At 38.9% G+C, this 20,327-nt stretch overlaps 1 protein-coding gene and 1 long non-coding RNA gene across 2 annotated transcripts in view; one reads left to right on the top strand and one right to left on the bottom strand.

The window, feature by feature from the left end:
• The window catches only part of LOC135202556 (uncharacterized), a 105,132-nt gene that overhangs the window by 18,491 nt on the left and 66,314 nt on the right, over positions 1-20,327 (bottom strand). The gene's annotated exons all lie outside the window — the stretch shown is intronic.
• The window catches only part of LOC135202075 (steroidogenic acute regulatory protein, mitochondrial-like), a 32,160-nt gene continuing 18,334 nt past the window's right edge, over positions 6,502-20,327 (top strand). The window contains exon 1 of the mRNA XM_064231332.1: positions 6,502-6,662. Within this exon, the coding sequence (XP_064087402.1) occupies positions 6,552-6,662 (111 nt within the window). The 5' untranslated portion in view covers positions 6,502-6,551. The remainder of the gene's footprint in view (positions 6,663-20,327) is intronic.

The raw sequence follows: 20,327 nt of genomic DNA, 5'->3' as shown, positions 1-20,327 counted from the left end.
GGTATGTTAGCCTAATCTAATCTCTAGTTCAAGAAAACGGGGGGCAGACTAATCACCAAATCGACAATTGGGGTATGAAAGCCTAACTTAACGGTAAAATAAATGATAACAGGGAAAGCTAATCGCCATACCGAAGCATGGTGTATGTTAGCCAACCTAGTAACCTATAATATTATTAATGGTAATCAGGAACTAGAGAAGAAAAGAGAGAACATCAGAATAATTAAGATGATATGACTCTCAAATCGTGACTGATAAAACTCCTAACAATGTAAGGCGTAGCTAGACTAAGGTCCGAAACGTGCGGTCGGAGCGTGTCCCGTGGAGGCCTAACTAAAAAACTACTGCATAAAAGATATAGAGACTATGTATAAGTAACCATATCTAAAGTACTGAGAAAGAGGGGAAAAATCCCTAACGGTATGGAAGACCGAAAGAGAGACCCTGTACCGCCAAGCGGTCGAGGGGCATACCGGCCGATAAGGCTCCGAATATGTATAAAACACAAAGATCATCATAAAAATGAGATCAGTAACCCCAAACAGTACTTAACTTAGAAGCAGAAGCTGAAGACATCTTGAAAATAAAAGATAATCCAAAAGATATCCAAAATCGAGCAAAACACACAGAAAAATTCTAACGTCTGGTTTGTAACGCGTGCTATCGAAAGGAATGACGTTCTCAGGCGTCGGAGGGCGCTCACGTAAGTAGTAGACCGGGGAGCTGTAGCACGGACTCCTCCGTAGTTCGGGTTTTGTCGAAGGAAGAAGCTAAATGGCAAGGGACCTCTGGTAGTGATTCCACTCGCTCCTTACTATACCGACACTTCTATAAGAAGTGAGCGAGCCATTTATCTTGGCATTATATTGTTTCTTTTTTCTCTAGGATGAATAGCAATATTTATTCCTCAGAAATAGTATCAAAGGAACATTTCACAGGCCGACACAGGTCAAGCCCAGAAATGCATTTAGTCATGAAAATAACATCAAATTACACTAAATAGTGATTATTTTCGCCGGAAAAATCCTGCGAATAGGCGAATCCCTGCAAATAATGGGTAGACATGGCCCAGAGAGAAGTCTGCAAATACAGGGGTCCACTGTACTATGTATACTATATGTAAATGTTTTACTCTAAAATCCTAATAATTAATGTTTATATGCCCTGGGAAAATAACAATAATTTTTATCAATACAACATGATCCTATGTGAGTTACAGAGTATTAGTCCACAATTCTCCTGCTGATCATATGTGTATAATTGGGGACCTTAATTCTCATCCCATAAAACAATTTTATAATGAACTTACTCACTTCTGTCAAAACCATGCTCTCCATATTAGTGAGTAATGCCCCTCCCTCCCTCCCTGCTATTCATATGCACAAAATAGAGCAGACAATTACGACCTCCTGGCTGGACCATTACATCACATCTCCACAACTTCATGATTCTATTATCACTTGCAATATTCGCTACGATCTTACAATGGCTATGATCACATCTCATTACTAGTGTCGTTCAGTACCCCATCCCTCCCTACCGTGAACCCCTAACTGACCGCCCACTGGCTGTAAACTGGGATTTTAAAAACCAACAGAACACCAGATACTGTATGGTGACCGCAGAAACCAGGTTGTGGTCAATAGTTCAACTGGCAGACACCTTACTTTGTACTAATACAAATTGTAGAATTGACCACCACAGGAGGGATCTGAATGAATACTAATGGAATATAATTTCTGCTATGCTTGCTTCGGGCAGGGTTACCTTTAGATTTCGTCAAGGTAATTCTCGTAATATACCTGTATGGAATGAATTGGTTAAAGTTCTGTATTTATATTCATGAGAAATGTTTTTTTTAGTGTGGAGGCAAAGTGGTAGCCCAAGGGAAGGAGACACTACATTACCATTGAGACAGGCGAAAGTGCAGTCAAAACTTACTCTTAGGCAACTAAGACTCAGATTAAATGAAAAACAATTAAGAGCAGATGCAATGTCTAGAAACTTAGAATCCAGTGATTATCCCCATTTTTGGAAAGATATCTAGTCCTCAAATCCCAAAACTAAAAAGCTGTCACAGAGAGTAGGGGAAGCAGTCAGCAGTGAGGCTATCGCAAGTGTGTGGGGCGATCACTTCAGCAATATCTTGAATTGCATAAATGATCAAGATTTCTTAAGGGATGTAGATACCCTCCTTACTGATAACATTCAATTTCATTTACAGATCATATTACGCCAGGTACATCAGTGATGCCATAAACAGCCTGCCTAATAATAAATCGCCCGGCTGCGATGGTCTTCCTCGGAAGCTTTCAAATTCTGCCATCTGAAATCTACATTTTGCTAGCTGCCCTATGCAATGCATGCATATTCACCAATTTCTTCCAGACTTCCTACTCTTAGGTCCCTTGATACCATTAATCAAAAACAACCTAAAGGATGCAGCTGACCGTAGCCATTACAGCCAATTGCAATCACAATGATCGCGTCGAAAATACTCGAGTTGGTTCTTCTAGTGAGATGACTCCCCTTTCTACACACACTGACAACTAGTTTGGATTTAAAGCACACTGCATCTACATACTGAAAGAATTGCTAAACTATTACTTATCATCAGCCTCTACTGTTTTCCTATGTTTTGTGGATGTGAGAAAAGCATTTAACAGAGTAAACTACCTTGAAGCTCTTCCTGAAGCTACATAAAAGAGGCACACCATATATTTAATTGGCATTTTTATATTGCTGGTTCTCCACACAGCAATTCTGTGTCAAATATGGTAACATATTGTCGCACACCTTCGGCTCCCTAAACAGGCTTCGGCAAGGGGGCATTCTCTCTCCATACCTGTTTAATACGTACACAGATGCCTTGAATGTCAAACTGAACTCACTCCCACTCAGATGCACTGTCAATGAAACAATTATAAACAACCTCTGTTATGCCGACAATATAGTTCAGATTTCCCCATCAGTGGCAAGGTCTCCAACGACTCACCGACACTTGCCACCAATATGCTGAGGAATTTGATATCCTATACAACGAAACCAAGATCCATTGGCATGTCGTTTGCTCCTAAGATCGCTTAAGCAAATTGCAGATCCACAAATTTTCCTCTGAAATCATCGGCTGGAATTCATGCACAAATTTCCATATTTGGGTCACATTATCATGGACGACCTAAAAGATATGGCAGACATAGAAAACAGAGGCGTCGTAAACTATGTGCAACTGGCAACATGATTGCAAGGAGGTTTGTCTTCTGTCACTGAGACATGAAACTGCTGCTCTCTGCTTGTATTGCTGTTGTTCATAATGACATTTTGAGATGCCTCACAAACACTCCTCGCTACCACTCCGCCACAAAGATGTTCACAGAAAACCACCTGGACAATTTAAAAATTGTTAGGCGAACAATATCCAGTTTGATCACCTGATTGCGAAACAGCACCAATTCGCTCATACAAAGTTTAGACTTAGTACTCTAGGCTAACATGTGCATAACCTAAAAGTTAATTGAATTATGTAGACTAGCAAACTGACCCATCTACAATGGGTGATAAAATACGGGTGCAGAAGTGAAAAATTTATATGTACTATTTGTTTAGCAATATTAAAATAAGGGCAATTTTTATACATACCTACTACAGAACCTCTTTGTACACAATATTATCTGTTTGTCCACAACTTAATTTAAAGTTGGCAGAGTCAGTTGCTCTGCTCATCGGCCAACAGTACAGTTTTGGCCATGCGTGAACATGGGTGACGGCAGAAACACACCAACCAACGATCCAAGTCTGGCCCTGCGACTTATTTGCAGTGAATGAGAAGGCCAGGTTGATGGGAAACTGCCTGCGCCGTAACTGGAATGGAAACTGGTTGTCCAAAGGCATCAGAGGAATCCGGGGGATGAACAGACGTTTGCCAGTGTGAGGGGCCCGTTGCTATCACTGCTTCGAGACGTGGGAGTTTAGCTCCATAATGGTGTACCTTGTTCCGTTGCAATGTCCATTGGCAGGATTGAAATACCGAAGCGACATTACCGGGCAAGTACTTCTTCAATGTTATTTTGTGCACTGGCAGTCCTGATGGATTTAAGTTATTCAAAAAATCTTGCGGATATTGATGATAATTTTCATCTTCTATTGTGTCCGAGCTGAAATATTCGCGACTTCCTCCGGGGAAGTTGTACAGAAATTATGTATGAAAAATCGTAAAGTAACTAAGTCTACGGGAATAACCAGCCTCGTTTCACGGCCAGAAACAGCTCCGTTTCAGGGAATCCCTTCTCACCCCCACCCCCTACAAAGGAGGGGGTTAGATTAGATGAAACCACATTACAAACCATCTTAGGGGTCCCCACCATAACCCTGCCAAAGTTTCATGCCCATCTGACCAGCCGTTTGGCCGTGTATTGAAATGACAGACAGACAGAACATTACGCCGCCATTAATAGTAATTGATTCGATTAAACAACTAACCCTCGGCTAGGTGATAGGCTAGCCTAGCTATAGAGTTTCACATTAATATGTTACTGTTTCTATATAGTAGAGAAAAAACAGTCAACCGAATATACGATGTGGTAGTAAACTAACTTGAAGGCTACAAATTAGGTACACCTGGTTAAAACCCCACCCCTACCCCTAAAGGTAAATTAGTTCATCAGGATTAGACAACCTTTACTAGGTGATAACCTAAATATAAAGTTTCCCATCATAAAGTTACTGTTTTATGTAGTAGACCAAATAGCCTAGGGCTAGATATAAACAATCTGGGTTTAACAAAAAATATTAGCCTAACTGTGGGTTTACATATGTGAAGTTTCTGTTCTTATATAGCCTTTACATTTGATCTAGAATAATCTGGATTAGGCAATTCCCTATACTACTAGGCTAAGAGAGCAAAATTTACGAAACATCCTATTGTTGGTGAACCAATTGGTAGTTAAGCCCAAAGAGCCTAAGTCAGGATATAAACAGTATCCTAAACTTAATTAGATAATAGGTTTTATGACTAGGGGCTGATACTAATATGATAGCCTATTGGTAAAGCTGCGTAATAGTAAAGTTCTTAAGCAGCCTATATCTTTAAAGGTGATAAAAACCCAGAACAGGGTGTATCCCAACCAAGATTAAGTAGGAACCTCCTTTACAGTGGAATATCCTACCAGTAGCCTAAAAAACAGCATGGTTTATACCCTCAAAAGTTTTAAATAAAACTCATAAGTAGGCAGAGATCTAGAATAGGTCAAACAGGATCACTCTAGGAAAACCTGTCATCATCTTCTGTCCCGCCGTTATCCCTACACTAAGGGTCGGTTGCCTGATGCACCATTCCTTACAACATCAGTCATGGTTTATTGTTTGGCAAAGGTGTTTTTACGACTACATTCCCTTGCTGTCATCAGCCACAGTTATTTGTGGTGGGACTTACCTTAGACTAAAAGTCCACCTGCAAGGCAGCAGTTTCCACAGTTATTGGCAGTGGGTCTAGCCTTTTACTAAAACGTAAGACTGCAAGCAGCAGTTTCCACAGTTATTGGCAGCATCCCTAGGCTTTTACTAAAAAAGTAAGACTGCAAGGCAGCAGTACCTTCAATGGTAGTATTCTTACACCCCTACCACAGTCTAGGAAAACCTCTATTCCTAGTTTAATGTATATTATTCCAGAAGCATTAACATTAACCTAAAGCCATATAAAACAGTGGCTTGGGCTGACTAAACAAAAGGACTAAAACAGCCATATATGTACACCTGTCAAAACTGCCTTAAGCCTCAAAGGGGTTTAAGTTAACTTAGATATCTACAGAGGTGTCCATCATAATAATTTAATACTGACTAGCTCTAATGACAACTTGCTTTATGTTACTACAGTGCTCCCATTATGCAGGACCCATCAGTCAAGTGTTCCGTATCAAATTATCCTGTTCACACACAAAAATGCAAGGGCAGTCACGCTAAATTATGCGTGATTCCAGGACGGGGCACTTGGACAAAATCTTCTCGTGACAAGTGCAGAAAGGGTACTGAATCCAATATCAGTGCGTAGGAGAACAGTGAGGGATGCTGGTGGGTTGTCATGTTGGAATTTCCCTCTAGGAAATTTATGGACACCTGTTATCCAAGCTTTATTGATGTGCATCACTTGAAATTGCAATTTCAAGTGTCGCTGACTATATATTGAACTATAATGAATATGATGATCAATATAATATACATGTTTCTTGTTTTCAGTTTCTGCAACTTTATATCTGTTTGGAAGGAGAATATTATGCTTAATTAAGAAAGAACAATACTAAATCAATCAGCAAAGCTAACCAGCTGAAACTATATTTGGTAGAATTTTTTGTAAATTGGTGTTTCATAACACTATAGTCATTTGGTTTCCTGTAAAATTTACTTATTTGTTTGTAGTAGACAATGCAAATGATAAATCAAGTTCATATATAGATGGACATTTAGATTTAACAGTCATTATATAATTTTAATTATTATCCATTTTGTCAACAGGAGATGCAGATGCAAGCTGCAGGGTGTGAAGCATTGCAGCTAGCATGGGATTAACCCTAAATTCATCTGGCTGGAAGTTGGAAAAAGAAACTTCTCATGGAGATAGTGTTTTTTCAAAGCTCGGCCCCAGAGGTTCCAAGATTTATAAACTTGTGGTAAGCTCAATACATGGCCATGTAATATATATATATATATATATATATATTATATATATATATATATATATATAATATATATATATATATATATATATATATATATATATATATATATATATATATATATATATATATATATATATATAATATATATATATATATTATATATATATATATATATATATATATATATATATATATATATATCTAGTATATATATATATATATATATATATATATATATATATATATATTATATATATATATATATATATATATATATATATATATATATATATATATATATATATAAATATATATATATATATATATATATATATATATATATATATATATATATATATATATATATGTATATATATATATATATATGTATATATATATATATATATATATATATATATATTTATATATATATATATATATTATATATATATATATATATATACTATATATATATATATATATATATATATATATATATATATATATATATATTATATATATATATATATATATATATATATATTTATATATATATATATATATATATATATCTATATATATATATAATATATATATATATATATCTGTATATATAATATATATATATATATATATATATATATATATATATAGATATATATATATATATATATATATATATATATATATATATATATATATTATATATATATATATATATATATATATATATATATATATATATATATATATATATATAATATATATATATATATATATATATATATATATATATATATATATATATATATATATATATATCTATATATATATATATATATATATATATATATATATATATATATATATATATATATATATATATTATATATATATAGTACACACACAAAAATATCGCTAATATATATATATATATATATAGTTATAGCTATATCTATATATATATATATATATATATATATATATATCTCCCTGTTACACACAAAATGCAAGGGCAGTCGCGCTAAATTATATATATATATATATATATATATATATATATAATATATATATACTATATATATATATATATATATATCCTGTTCACACACAAAAATGCAAGGGGGGCAGTCGCGCTAAATTATATATATATATATATATATATATATATATATATATATATCTATATATATATAACTATATATACATATCGCTATATAGATATAAGATATATATTATATAGTATATATTATATTACATATCTATATATATATATTATATATAAGTATATTTATATATATTATATATATTATTATAATATATATTATATAATATTTATATTATATCTTATTAATAATATATATATAGCGTTGCAGACTGCGCCTTTATATTAGTCATATTTATTATTAGTTTTATATAAGGGTGGTTTGTCGCTGTAACACGCGATTAATTTATATTATACATTCAATAAATTATAAAGCAATGTCGGCAAATTAGTATCAGCTCATAAATTATATATATATATATTATATATATATATAATTATATATATATAATATATTTATATATATATATAATTACCTATATTATATATATTTATATGCATTATACAAATATTACTTATTTAGTCTAAAAAATATGACTAAGGGATATGCCCTACTGATATTATATATAGCCATTATTTTGTAGTTGTAGAATCAGTATACTTCTAAATTAAAGAAAAGCTGTCTGATATATAATTATCCTGTTTCACACACACAACTGCAAGGGCAGTCGCTCTAAATTATGCTTGATTCCAGGACGCGGCACTCGGACAAAATCTCTCGTGACAAGCGCAGAAAGGGTACTGAATCCAATATCAGTGCGTAGGAGGAACAGTGAGGGATGCTGGTGGGTTGTCATGTTGAATTTCCCTACTCGGGAAATTTATGGACACCTGTTATACAAGCTTTATTGTGTGCATCACTTGAAATTGCAAGGTACCTGCCTTGCATTTCAAGTGGCGCTGACTATATATTGAACTATAATGAATATGATGATCAATATAATATGCATGTTTCTTGTTTTCAGTTTCTGCAACTTTATATATATTTATATACACACACACAGGCTGTCCCTGGGTTACGATGGGTTTGGCTTACGACGTTCCGAGGTTAAGCGCTTTTCAATTATATTCATCAGAAATTATTTCCAGGGTTACGACACATGTTCCAGGGTTACGATGCCTACAACAACTGATCTGGCAGAATAAATATGACACCAAAAATGCAAAATAATCAATATTTGAAGGGTTTTTTTTATGAAAGACACGATAAGAATGCAGTTTACATAGTTTTCAAATGCCCCACCCAAAGCATTAAAGTAAGGTTTTCTTAGGATTTTTATGATGTTCTGGCTTATGACGATTTTCAGGTTACAATGGGTCTCAAGAAACGGAACCCCTGTCATAACCTGGGGACTGCCTGTATATATATATATATATATATATATATATAATATATATATATATATATATATATATATATATATATATATAATATATATATATTTATATTTATTTATATTTATATATATATATATTTTTCTGGGCTCGACCTGTGTCGGCCAGTGAAATGTCCCTATATCACTCATTTCGAGGTATAAATAAATGCTAAATATACCAGAGAAAAAGCCATATGGAATACCAGAGTTACTACCTCCAGCTCGCTCACCCTCTTGACCAAGAAGCTTCTTCATCTAAGTTGAGTATTCCTTTTATTGTTTTTTTAGCACAATGGGGCAACGATGCATCCAATATTTTTGCCCTTATTTAAAGACTCTTGTTCATGGGAGGCCGGGCATGTCGCTCTCCTGAGTCCACCATTTTGGATGCATGGTTGGACACGTGCGCGATTTATATCAGAATTTTATTTCATTGTGTAATTTTGTTCACTGTTTTAGCACTTCACTGTATAGGCTACTGTTTTCGTATATTTTACCGTCTCGCCCCTGACGAATACTGAGAGCCTTGTTTATTACGGTTTGATCCTTACGTTATTAGCCTATTATAGGGCCTTTTTCGTTATCATCAGTCACTCAGGAGCGAGTTGGTTCCCTTACGTGCGTACGGTGATATGCTTTATACTACGTTATGTGCGAGTGTTGTGGTTTAGGTGTCCTAGGCTAGCCTATCAGTACGCCAGTTTAGTTTTAAAAGGTGAAGATTCCTCATTCATTCACGGTGCTCATTCATGTATATTTCTAGTTTAGTTTTTGATTATGATCTTGTATTGCTATATTTGATGAGGTTGGGAGTTCTTCACGATGACCTACCCTAACGTATCCAACCAGACCTAGGCTAGGTTTTGGAGGGTGGGCTAGGCGGGTTGAGTATGTCCCACCACCCTTAGTGGCTCCTAGTACCGCCAACCCGACCAGGCATATATGTTTGTGCCTTTGGGCGGGTGGCCCAGGACTAGAGAGTTCCTCGGTAGATTCGATTTTGGAGGGTTGAGTTAGGTTCTAGGTGTCCTCTTTGTGACGTCCTTATAGGAGCCATCTTAGCCTACCTGACCAGATCTGTACTGATTTCGGAGGGTTAGGCTGGGATCTTAGTTGGATGCGGTTTTTCTTCCCCCTTTTTCGTGAGTACTTCCAATAATTCCTCATCAATTATTTTATGAATTAATTTTGTTGAGTGTAGCCTGGGCCATTGCTCCCTTTAGGGTGTCAGTTGGCCTACCGTCTTCTGCCCCCTTTAGTAGTAGGCTAGTTAACGGCTTCTCGAGAAGTGGTATTCACTGATCGGTTGCTGTGGCCAGGCGATCACGACTTGTCCACTCTCCTCCAGACACCCCTCCCCCCTCCCCCCTGTCCCAGACTCGTTCCAGCGCTGCTTTGTTAGCTCGCTGCCCAAGTAATCCTTACCAATGAACAACAGCTAGAGCGTAGTGCACGGTCCTGGGGATTAGTCAGAGGAGGGGGATTGGGGATTAGTAGATTATGTAATCTCTGTTGGTATGTCTCCAGCCCTGTGTTTTATTACGGCGAGGTGTGGTCTACCATCACACCCGCCAGAAGGCTATACGCCAAAGTTTACATACCGCTGTTCCGCCGCTCTGTTTTCCGTACTTCTCTAGTGTTATCGCTGCTTCCCCACTAGGCTTAGAGATACGTTTCTAATTGACTTGGAACTGCTACTCTTCTCTGGTGCGATCAGATTCAGGCTTAGGTTTTACCTATTTTCCCTGTTCTGCTCGTATCAGGCCAACCCCGCCGGTTATAGCTATTATGATAACAAGATTATGGATTCCGGAGTGGGCGGAGACATTCAGAGCTTAATATTAAGAAAATTTATTATGTAGCTTCTGTTGGTATGTCTCCGGGCCTGTGTTTATTCCGGCGAAGTGTGGTCTACCATCACATGCGCCAGGATGTATACACCGGAAGTTCTACGTACTGTTGTTCCCGCCACTCTGTTTTACGTATTCTATGTTATCGCTGCTGCCCACTCCGGTGGGGGGGCGGAACTAGGCTTAGAGAATGCTGCTTCCTATCGGTGGGAATTGCTACTCTACTCCAATCCGGTGCGATCAGACTCAGGCTTAGGCTTTGCCTTGTTTCCCTGTTCTGCTCGTATCAGGCCAACTCCACTGGTTATAGCTTTGGTGATACCCAGAGTATGGATTCTGGAGCAGGCGGTTAGACATCCAGAGCTTTATTAATAACAAGTAAGTTGAAGATTATAGTTGATGTTACCTTTAGCTAGTTAACCCTTAAACGCCTAAGCGGGTTATATTAAAAAATTGTCTCCCGTATGCCTGGGTGGTCTCAGAGTGAGCGCGGAAGCGGAAAAAATATTTTTTTCAAAAAATCACAGCGCGCTTCATTTTCAAGATTAATGAGTTCATTTTTGGCTCCTTTTTCTTTCATTGCCTGAAGTTTAGTATTGCAACGATCAGAAATGAAAAAAATATCATTATCATATAAAAATAGTAATGCAATATAATGATAGCGCGAAAAAAAAATTTCATATATAATTGTATTCAAATCGCGCTGTGAGCAAAACGGTTAAAGCTAACGAGTTAATTTTTTTTCGTTGTATTGTACACTAAATTGCAATCATTTTGGTATATAACACATTGTAAAATGATCAAAGCAACACAAAGAGAAAATATTATCACAAAATGATGCATGAATTTGTAGTGCGCAGGCATAAAAAAAATGGTTTTTTTTTTTTTTTTTTTTCAAAAATTCATTCCATCAAATCTAAATATTGTTCTAGAGACTTCCAATTTGTTTCAAAATAAGATAAATGATTGAATATTACTATACTGTAAGAGTTTTTAGCTTACAATTGCAGTTTTCAACCATTTCGGATGAGTTAAAGTTGACCGAATGTCAAATTTTTTTTATATATATTTTTTTTATATGCAAATATTTCGAAAATGAGAAAAGCTACAACCTTCAATTATTTTTTGTTGTATTCTACATGAAATTGTGCACATTTTCATATATAAAACTCTATGAAACGCCTAGTATGAAACGGAGCAAATTTTCCGAGAATGCGACGTATGCATTTCGGAGATTTGTGGTGGAGAATCCGCGTGCGGAGGGAAGGAAAGTTTTTTTTTTTAAATTCACATATTCTAAATATTGTGCTAGAGACTTTGAATTTGTTTCAAAATGAAGATAAATGACTGAATATTACTAGACTGTAAGAGTTTTAGCTTACAATTGCGTTTTTTGACCATTTCGGTAGAGTCAAAGTTGACCGAACATGGTTTTTTTTTCTGTTTATCGTGATTTATATGCAATATTTCAAAAATGAAGTAAAAGCTACAATCTTTCAATTATTTATTGTTGTATTCTTAAATGAAAGTGCACACATTTTCAATATAAAAATAAAACTTTATGTAACGGGTAATTGAAAATGGGTCAAACATTACGACAATCGCACGTATGATTTTTCGGAAGAGTTGCCGTGCAGACATAAGGAAAATGTTTTTTTTTTTTTTCATAAATTCACCATAAATCGAAATATTGTGCTAGAGACTTCCAATTTGTTTTGACCATTCGGTAGAGTCAAAGTTGACCGAAGGGTTGAAATTTTTGCACTTATCTTTATTTATATGAAAATATTTCAAAACTGATAAAAGCTACAACCATGGTTGTATTTAGTTTGTATTGTGTGCATAAAATTGCGCACATTTCCATATATAAAACTTTATGTAACGGCTAATTCAAAATGGTGCAAACATTACGACAGTCGCACGTATGATTTTTTTCGGAAGAGTTACCGTGCGGACGTAAGAAAAAAGTTTTTTTCATAAATTCACCATAAAATTGAAATATTGTGCTAGAGACTTCCAATATGTTTGAAAATGAAGGTAAATCATTGAATATTACTAGAATATAGAGTTTTAGCTTTTATAATTGCGTTTTTTCGATAATTTCGGTAGGGTCAAAGTTGACCGAAGGTTGAAATTTTGGCACTTATCGTTATTTTATATGAAAATATTTCAAAACTGATAAAAGCTACAATTATTGAGTATTTTTTTGTTGTATTCTACATGAAATTTTGCACATTTTCATATATAATACTCCATGTAATGGCTAATTTAAAATGGTGCAAAAATTATGTCAAGTGACAAAATAATTTCTGAGATGTGTCACTGATACTTTTTAGTGCGGTAAGAAAAATATTTGTGCTTGCACGCCTGCATAACGATTGCAAACAAAACAACACCTTGATCCGTGAACTCCCAGCATCCCCCAAGGCACGCGATACAAAAGTTTTTGGCTGGTAGGCCTATAAGTACTTTTTCCGCAAATTTAAAAAAAGAACTTTCTATGTTGACGTAAATTACATCCAGTCGGCACCCGACAGACAATTTATCTCGACGTAAAATACGTCCAATAGGCGTTTTAAGGGTTAAGTAACTAGTTTAAGTGTACACATACCGCCAGAAATAACTCCGGCAGCATTATTTGACGATACTCATGTATCTTTCGCTGCCAGGAGGTGGGGTGCCTAGCCGTCCTTTATAAGCCGTATGGGCATGAGGTCTGCCGGTCTCATGCCAGCTGCGCCGTCCAACTGGAGGGACTCATGGTCTGTCATCCAGAAGCCCGCGTGGTGTGTTACGGCCTCATTAGGAACGTGACAGATGAGTCGGTACGTAGCATCCTCGCCTCATTGTTACTCTGAATTCTATGTTACACATATCGATTGCGCATAGTCAAACTAGATATTGAGGAAAAGTCCCCGACACTGGGGAACCTGATTTGATTATCTCTTACAGGTCGATCTGACGCTCAAGGCCTCCTCGCTGACGACCCTTAAGGCCTGGGTAGCGGGGTTTGGGAGGAACATCGGATCCGGCCAACCCTACGTGCTGTTGGAGGGAGATGTGCTTCCTCCTCTACCCGAACGCTAAGGTTTCGGTAGCAGTAGCGGCGGAAGTAGCAGCTCCCATTATAGAGCGGATCCGCCAAGAGACCCAAGCCCCTCCGGAAGACAAAGAGGGCTTGTGCGATGATATTGATGGAGGAACCGGTGGCAGCCATCAGCCTGCATCGAGAGCCACGGCCATCGAGGACAGAAGGAAGGAAGTAGGGAGGTAAGTGAGGCAGGTAACCGTGGGGCTAACGTTCTCTCCTTCAGCCCAATTCCTTCTTCTTCTTCTTCCTTTCAGGGCTTCCCTGGGAAGTCCACTACCCCTTGGAATAGGTCGGGCTCCCAAGCCTCGACTCCTCGACCAAAGCTACTCCCCACCCCCACCCAAGGGGTCGAGAGCTAAGACTTCTAAAGCCAGAGCGACGGAGTCCGGCTTCGACCAGGAGGCTTTCGCCACTCTTCTCATGCAGAAGATGAGCGAAGTAGTGGACTTGAGACTTCATTCGATGTCCACTCACCTCGCCTCGGGTCTAGAGATATCTGGACAGTCCATCCTGTCTCTGGCCCAAAGATTGCAAACCCAGGAGGAATTGGTGGCCGGATTTATCCAGTCCGGAAGGACACCGCAGTCCTTTGCGGTGCCGGACACATCCAAGCTCCCGCCATTTGAGAATAGCAACCCATGGCGGTTGGCTCTACATGCTCCATTTTCAGAGGGAAGGCTTACAATTGAGGGTTGCGGAACCGGACCCGTGGAAGAGACTGATGAGTTCTTCCCACTGGGCCTACAATTCCCTTCCAGGGCTACGCTAGGCTAGCCGAGGAAGCATTGGTCAGGGTAGTCAAGCACCTGAAAGAGACAGTGATATACCCTAGAGATCAGGCTCAGTCGGCATGGGTCCGCACCCTTACGGAATGGGAGTGCGTCAAAACACCAAGTTGACGCCTCACAAAGGTTGCTATACCATGTTTGTAGTGCCAGATGACGTCCCGACTCCTTGCACGTCAAGATTGCAGAATTGACACTGCAAGCTGGAATGGAGGACAAACCTATGCCTCAGCTAAAAGAGACGGAGGCTACCTCTTTGCTCTTTCCCGGAGATCTGGAGTGTTGGGTTGGCGCTCCGGCAACGTTTACAGTGGGCAAACTTGACCTGGAGTGTGCCTCCACACAATTCAGTGAACGTGTGCCTAGAATTCCGGGGGATACCATGACAAAGGTGGAATTCGAAGCAAGATGTAGGCTGAGCAGGTCAATTAACTCAGTCACCACTGCAGAGTTGACAGCTTCTGTCTTTGCAGAGGAGCCTCTATTCCGGGTCCTGACGAAGTTGCTGCTGCAGGCTTATCAGTCGGACCGGTATGATTTCATAGTGGCTAGACGAGCCTGCAGGAAGCATGTCTTTGCTAATGCCTCCATCAGGCATGAGCCTAACAAGCTCATAAAAGCATCGATCTGGGGGGCCAACCTCTTTCCTGAGGACATGGTTAACAGCGTCCTCAGCGAGGCGGCTAGGGCTAACCAGAACCTCATGTCCGCTGGGGACTTCCCTTCAAAGGAAGTTCGAGACCCCCGGACCACAAACCAAAAGTAGGAAGAGGCCTAGGAGTATCAGCCTTTCCAGATCTCTCAGCCTCAAGCAGTGGTACAGGCAGTTCCTGTCTCCTAAATGAATAAGCCTTCGACATTTAAGGCACAACCACAACAGCAGTTGTTCTGCTGCAGAGTCAAACCGACTCAACAGCCCTCGAGTTCGGCTGCCCTTGTGACTTCCCCAGCCTTCAACGCCTCCTTTGAAACACAGGGGGCGTTTCGTTTCGAGGCTATAATAGGCACGCAAGGGGTAGCAGAGCAAGAGGTGCTTACCGGCAGAGAGCTGGCTCTAGAGTTCTCTCAAGAGGCAGAGGCTTCAGAGGAGGCAGAGGAAGTAAGACCTCAACCAGTCAATGAGTCTCTGCAGGTAGGCGGGACTGTACCCCTCCGGGACCATTGGACCTTCAGTACGTGGGCCCGCAGTATTGTATCGAAAGGTCTGGAGTGGAGATGGAAAAAAGGGCCTCCTCCACCAGTCAGTTTCCATCAGATTCCAACGACAGACCTTCTAGACTATGCCAAAGACCTTCAAAAGAAGTCAATAAAAAAAAGTCATTCACCTGAAATTTCAAGGACGCTTGTTCAGTGTACCAAAGAAGGACTCAGACAAACAAAGAGTGATTCTGGACCTGTCTCATCTCAACTCATACATTCAATGCGACAAGTTCCGCATGCTGATCGTCTCGTAGGTGCGGACCTTACTTACCCCGTGGGGTCGTCACCACCTCTATAGATCTTACAGACGCTTACTATCATGTACCGATAGCAAGAAACTTCTCTCCATACCTAGGCTTCAAACTAGGAAAACAAGCGTACTCATTCAGTCATGCCATTCGGCTCAAACATAGCGCCCAGAGTATTCACCAAACTAGGATAGACAGTAGTCCAAGAACTAAGAGCTCAGGGGGTAATGTTAGTAGCTTACCTAGACGACTGGCTCATTTGGGCAACCAACGACGAGGAGTGTCGCAAAGCAACAGCCAAAGTAATAGAATTCCTAGAATATCTCGGTTTCCAGATAAACAAGGAAAAGTCCCATCTCATTCCGGCGTCCCGCTTTCAATGGTGGGGAATCCCCAATGGGACCTAACCTAACACAAACTATCTCTCCCATCAAAGAAGTGGAGAGTAGATAGCGAAGGCTACAAGACAGTTCCTCAAGAACAAAAAGGCTTCTCGTCGTACCCAAGAGAGAATTCTTGGTTCTCTTCAGTTTGCCTCAATAACAGACGTCCTATTGAAAGCCAGGCTGAAAGAGGATATCAATCGAAGTCGGCTGGGGAAAAAGAGTGCCAACAACAAATTCAGTGACAAGATCTCTCTGATTCGCCGATATTAAAGAAAAGACTCCGTCCATAGACGGAAGTCCGGCAGTCTCTCCAAATCAGTGCCACTGCAATTTCCCCCACCATCTCTGATAGTCCACACGACTCCTTTCTGAGCGGTTGGGGGGGCTATCTCCCAGTACAAGAAGGTTCAAGGAACTGGCTAAATACATTCTGCCAGTTCCACATCAACGTCCTAGAAGCATGGCCATTTTTCTGACCTTAAAATGTCTAGCTCCAGTCAGCAGTCATGTAAGACTAGTCTCAGACAGCGCAGTGATAGTTCATTGCATAAACAGAGGGGGCTCCAAGTTGAGCAAAGTAAATCATGTAATGATTGCAATTTTTTTTTTTCGTTAGTAATGAAAAATCATTGGCACTGTCAGCTACTCACCTGGCAGGAGTACAGAATGTCATTGCAGACTCACTATCCAGAACAACTCCGCTGGAGTCAGAGTGGTCCTTAGACACGAAGTCATTCCGTTGGATTGGCAAGCAAATCCCGGGCCTTCAGGTAGACCTGTTCGCCACGGAGTCCAATCACAAACTTCCGTGTTATGTGGCTCCCAATCTGGACCCTCTAGCTCACGCCACAGATGCGATGTCCATAGACTGGAACAATTGGCAGAAGATTTACCTATTTCCGCCAATAAACCTCCTGATGAAAGTCCTCCACAGACTCAGATCTTTCACAGGACAAGTAACATTGGTTGCACCCAACTGGCCGAAGCGCCATTGGTTTCCTCTTCTACTAGAGTTGAATATCCGTCCCAGATGGATTCCCTATCCAGAACTGACTCAAATAGTACAAACTTGGACTGTGTCAGCTTCCTCAAGAATTCTAAATGCTCTAACTTTATGGACTTCATGAAGTTTGGGGCACAGAAGGATGCTAGTGTCGATCCACTAAACATCCTGTTCGTAGAATCAGATAAAAGAGAATCAACACTCAGACAGTATGATTCTGCAGTAAGAAATTGGCCATCTTTCTAAAAGAATCAGATGCCCAAAAGATGATACGAATCTGGCAATTTCATTCTTTAGAACCGTTTGAAAAAGGTCTAGCTGCAAGTACCATTACTACGACTAAATCTGCCTTAAGGAAGATTTTTCAGCTTGGCTTAATATTGATTTGACAGATTCACACTTCTCATTCTATCTTCGAGCATGTGCCTGTCTGAGACCAGTGGACCGCCCCACACGGTCTCCTGGTTTTTGGTTTTTAAATAATGTACTCAAGTAGGCTTCAGACACTGATAATGAATCATGCTCATATATAAACCCTTCTCAGGAAAACATTATTCTTAATGAGTCCTGGCTTCACGGCGCCAGAATATCTGAACTGTCTGCTCTTTCTAGAGAAGAGACCCAAATCACATTGATTTCCTCCCGTCGGGTGAAGTTCTGCTCTCCCCAGATCGGAAATTCTTAGCAAAGAATGAAGACCATAAAACAGGTGGGCTCCATGGAAGATTATACCTCTCACACAGCCTCATCATTGTGTCCTATCGTCACATTAAAATCTTTTCTGGGCAGAACTTCTGAAAAGTCTTCAGGTCCTCTTTTTATTAGAGTAAAAGGCCAGAACCATTTTCTTAAAAGGAATCAGACAACAAATCCTTTATTTTATTAAACAAGCAATCCGGATTCAGTCCCTCATGTCCACGATATCTGGGCAGTGGCTACCTCAATTAACTATTTTCACAATATGAACTTTGAGGATCTTAAAAAAGGGATTTGACGTAGGAAAAATCTATTTCTGGGTGATTGGCTCGTGTCGCCCTATGAAAGTATCCTTAATCATTCTTTCTAGGCAAAATTAATCTAAAATTACCAGAGAAAAACAAAATTAAGAAAATGTCAGTAAAACTGACTCGCTCACTCTATAAAAGAAGTGTCGGTATGAGAATATGGGCAAGTGGGATCACTACCACGAGTCATTCACCAATTAGACCTTCCAACCTAAAATCCCCACCAGAGAGAGCTGATACGAAAGGTGATGCGGCCGCTACTACTACTACTACTGACGCCACGGACAGCAGCGCCCCTAGCGGTCATCCTTAATCTATGAACATCTTGTCCTGCAGGGTGGGTAAAAGAAGACAGGGTGGGTTTCATAGGGCGACACGAGCCAATCACCCAGAAATAGATTTTTCCTACGTCAAAATCCCTTTTCTGGGCTCAGCTCGTGTCGGCCTATGAAAGTGTACCAAGAGAAACAGACAAGATGGGAATAAGTAAAAAGAGATATATAATATAAGTGAATCAGGGACATTACAGTTATACAAACAAAGTACTTAAAGCTAACTTATCCTAAAACAATGACATGATAAAGAAAGCAAACAATATAAAGTACTTAAAATTTAACTTATATTAAACATAGTAATACCCAGTAATGTAATGGCAAAATAACAAATTGATTCACTTAATTAAGATTTTACATAATATACAAACACATTGTGTTCTACCCTAGCATAAAAAAATAAGGGTAGAAAACACTGAAGTACATTATAAGTACATAGTGTGGATGTCCCTAGCAAAAAAATAAGGGACAATCCACCAATATGAATCTAGCGGCTAAGGCTAGAGTATCCGAGTAGCATGGCAATAGGGTGAGGCATGTTGGACGAGGTAGGTAGAAAGGAGACCTGGATCTATACTACGACTACTATAACAGTATCAGGAGAAACAATGTTTCCCGCTGCTACTGCAGAAAATTTTAAAGATTCCAAGGACTTTAGGTAATGAACGTTTAAAGACTGTCCCCCCCCCGGTGATTTCCATCCAAAGTATACTTTTTAAGATCCTCAAAGTTCATATGTTGGAAGTAATTAATTGAGGTGGCTACTCCTCTGACGTCATGTGCTTTTGGAAATGAATCAGGATTGGCTTGTTTAATGAAGTAAAGGATCTGTTGTCTAATTCCTTTTACTGATAAAGTACCACCTTTTTCTCTCATAAAGAAGAACCTTGAGGATGTACGAGATAGAAAGGCTCTTAAAGTTGATACTGGGCAGAGAGAAGGATCTTGCGGAAGTGGGATGACTTTCCAAGGAGCCCACCTTGCAAGGGGATCCTCATTTTTAGCCAAAAAACTACGATCCGGCGCAAGTAGAACTCTCCTGAGGGGAGGAATTCCACATGACCCGCATCTCTGGATAGAGCCGACAGTTCTGAAATTCTGGCTCCTGAAGCTAGGCTTAATAAGAATAACGTCTTTCTAAGAAGCATTATGAATGTACAAGACGAGTTGTCAGTATCTGAGGCTAGTTGAGGACTCATTTAACGAACCATGAAACGTTTGCAGTAGGCCTTTGAGAAGGCCTAAGTCTAGCACAGGCTTTGGGAATAGACGTAAA

Source organism: Macrobrachium nipponense, chromosome 30 (genome assembly GCF_015104395.2).
Source record: "Macrobrachium nipponense isolate FS-2020 chromosome 30, ASM1510439v2, whole genome shotgun sequence".
In the NCBI taxonomy this organism is placed as follows: Eukaryota; Metazoa; Arthropoda; class Malacostraca; order Decapoda; family Palaemonidae; genus Macrobrachium; species Macrobrachium nipponense.
This window is presented reverse-complemented; position numbering and strand designations above follow the sequence as displayed.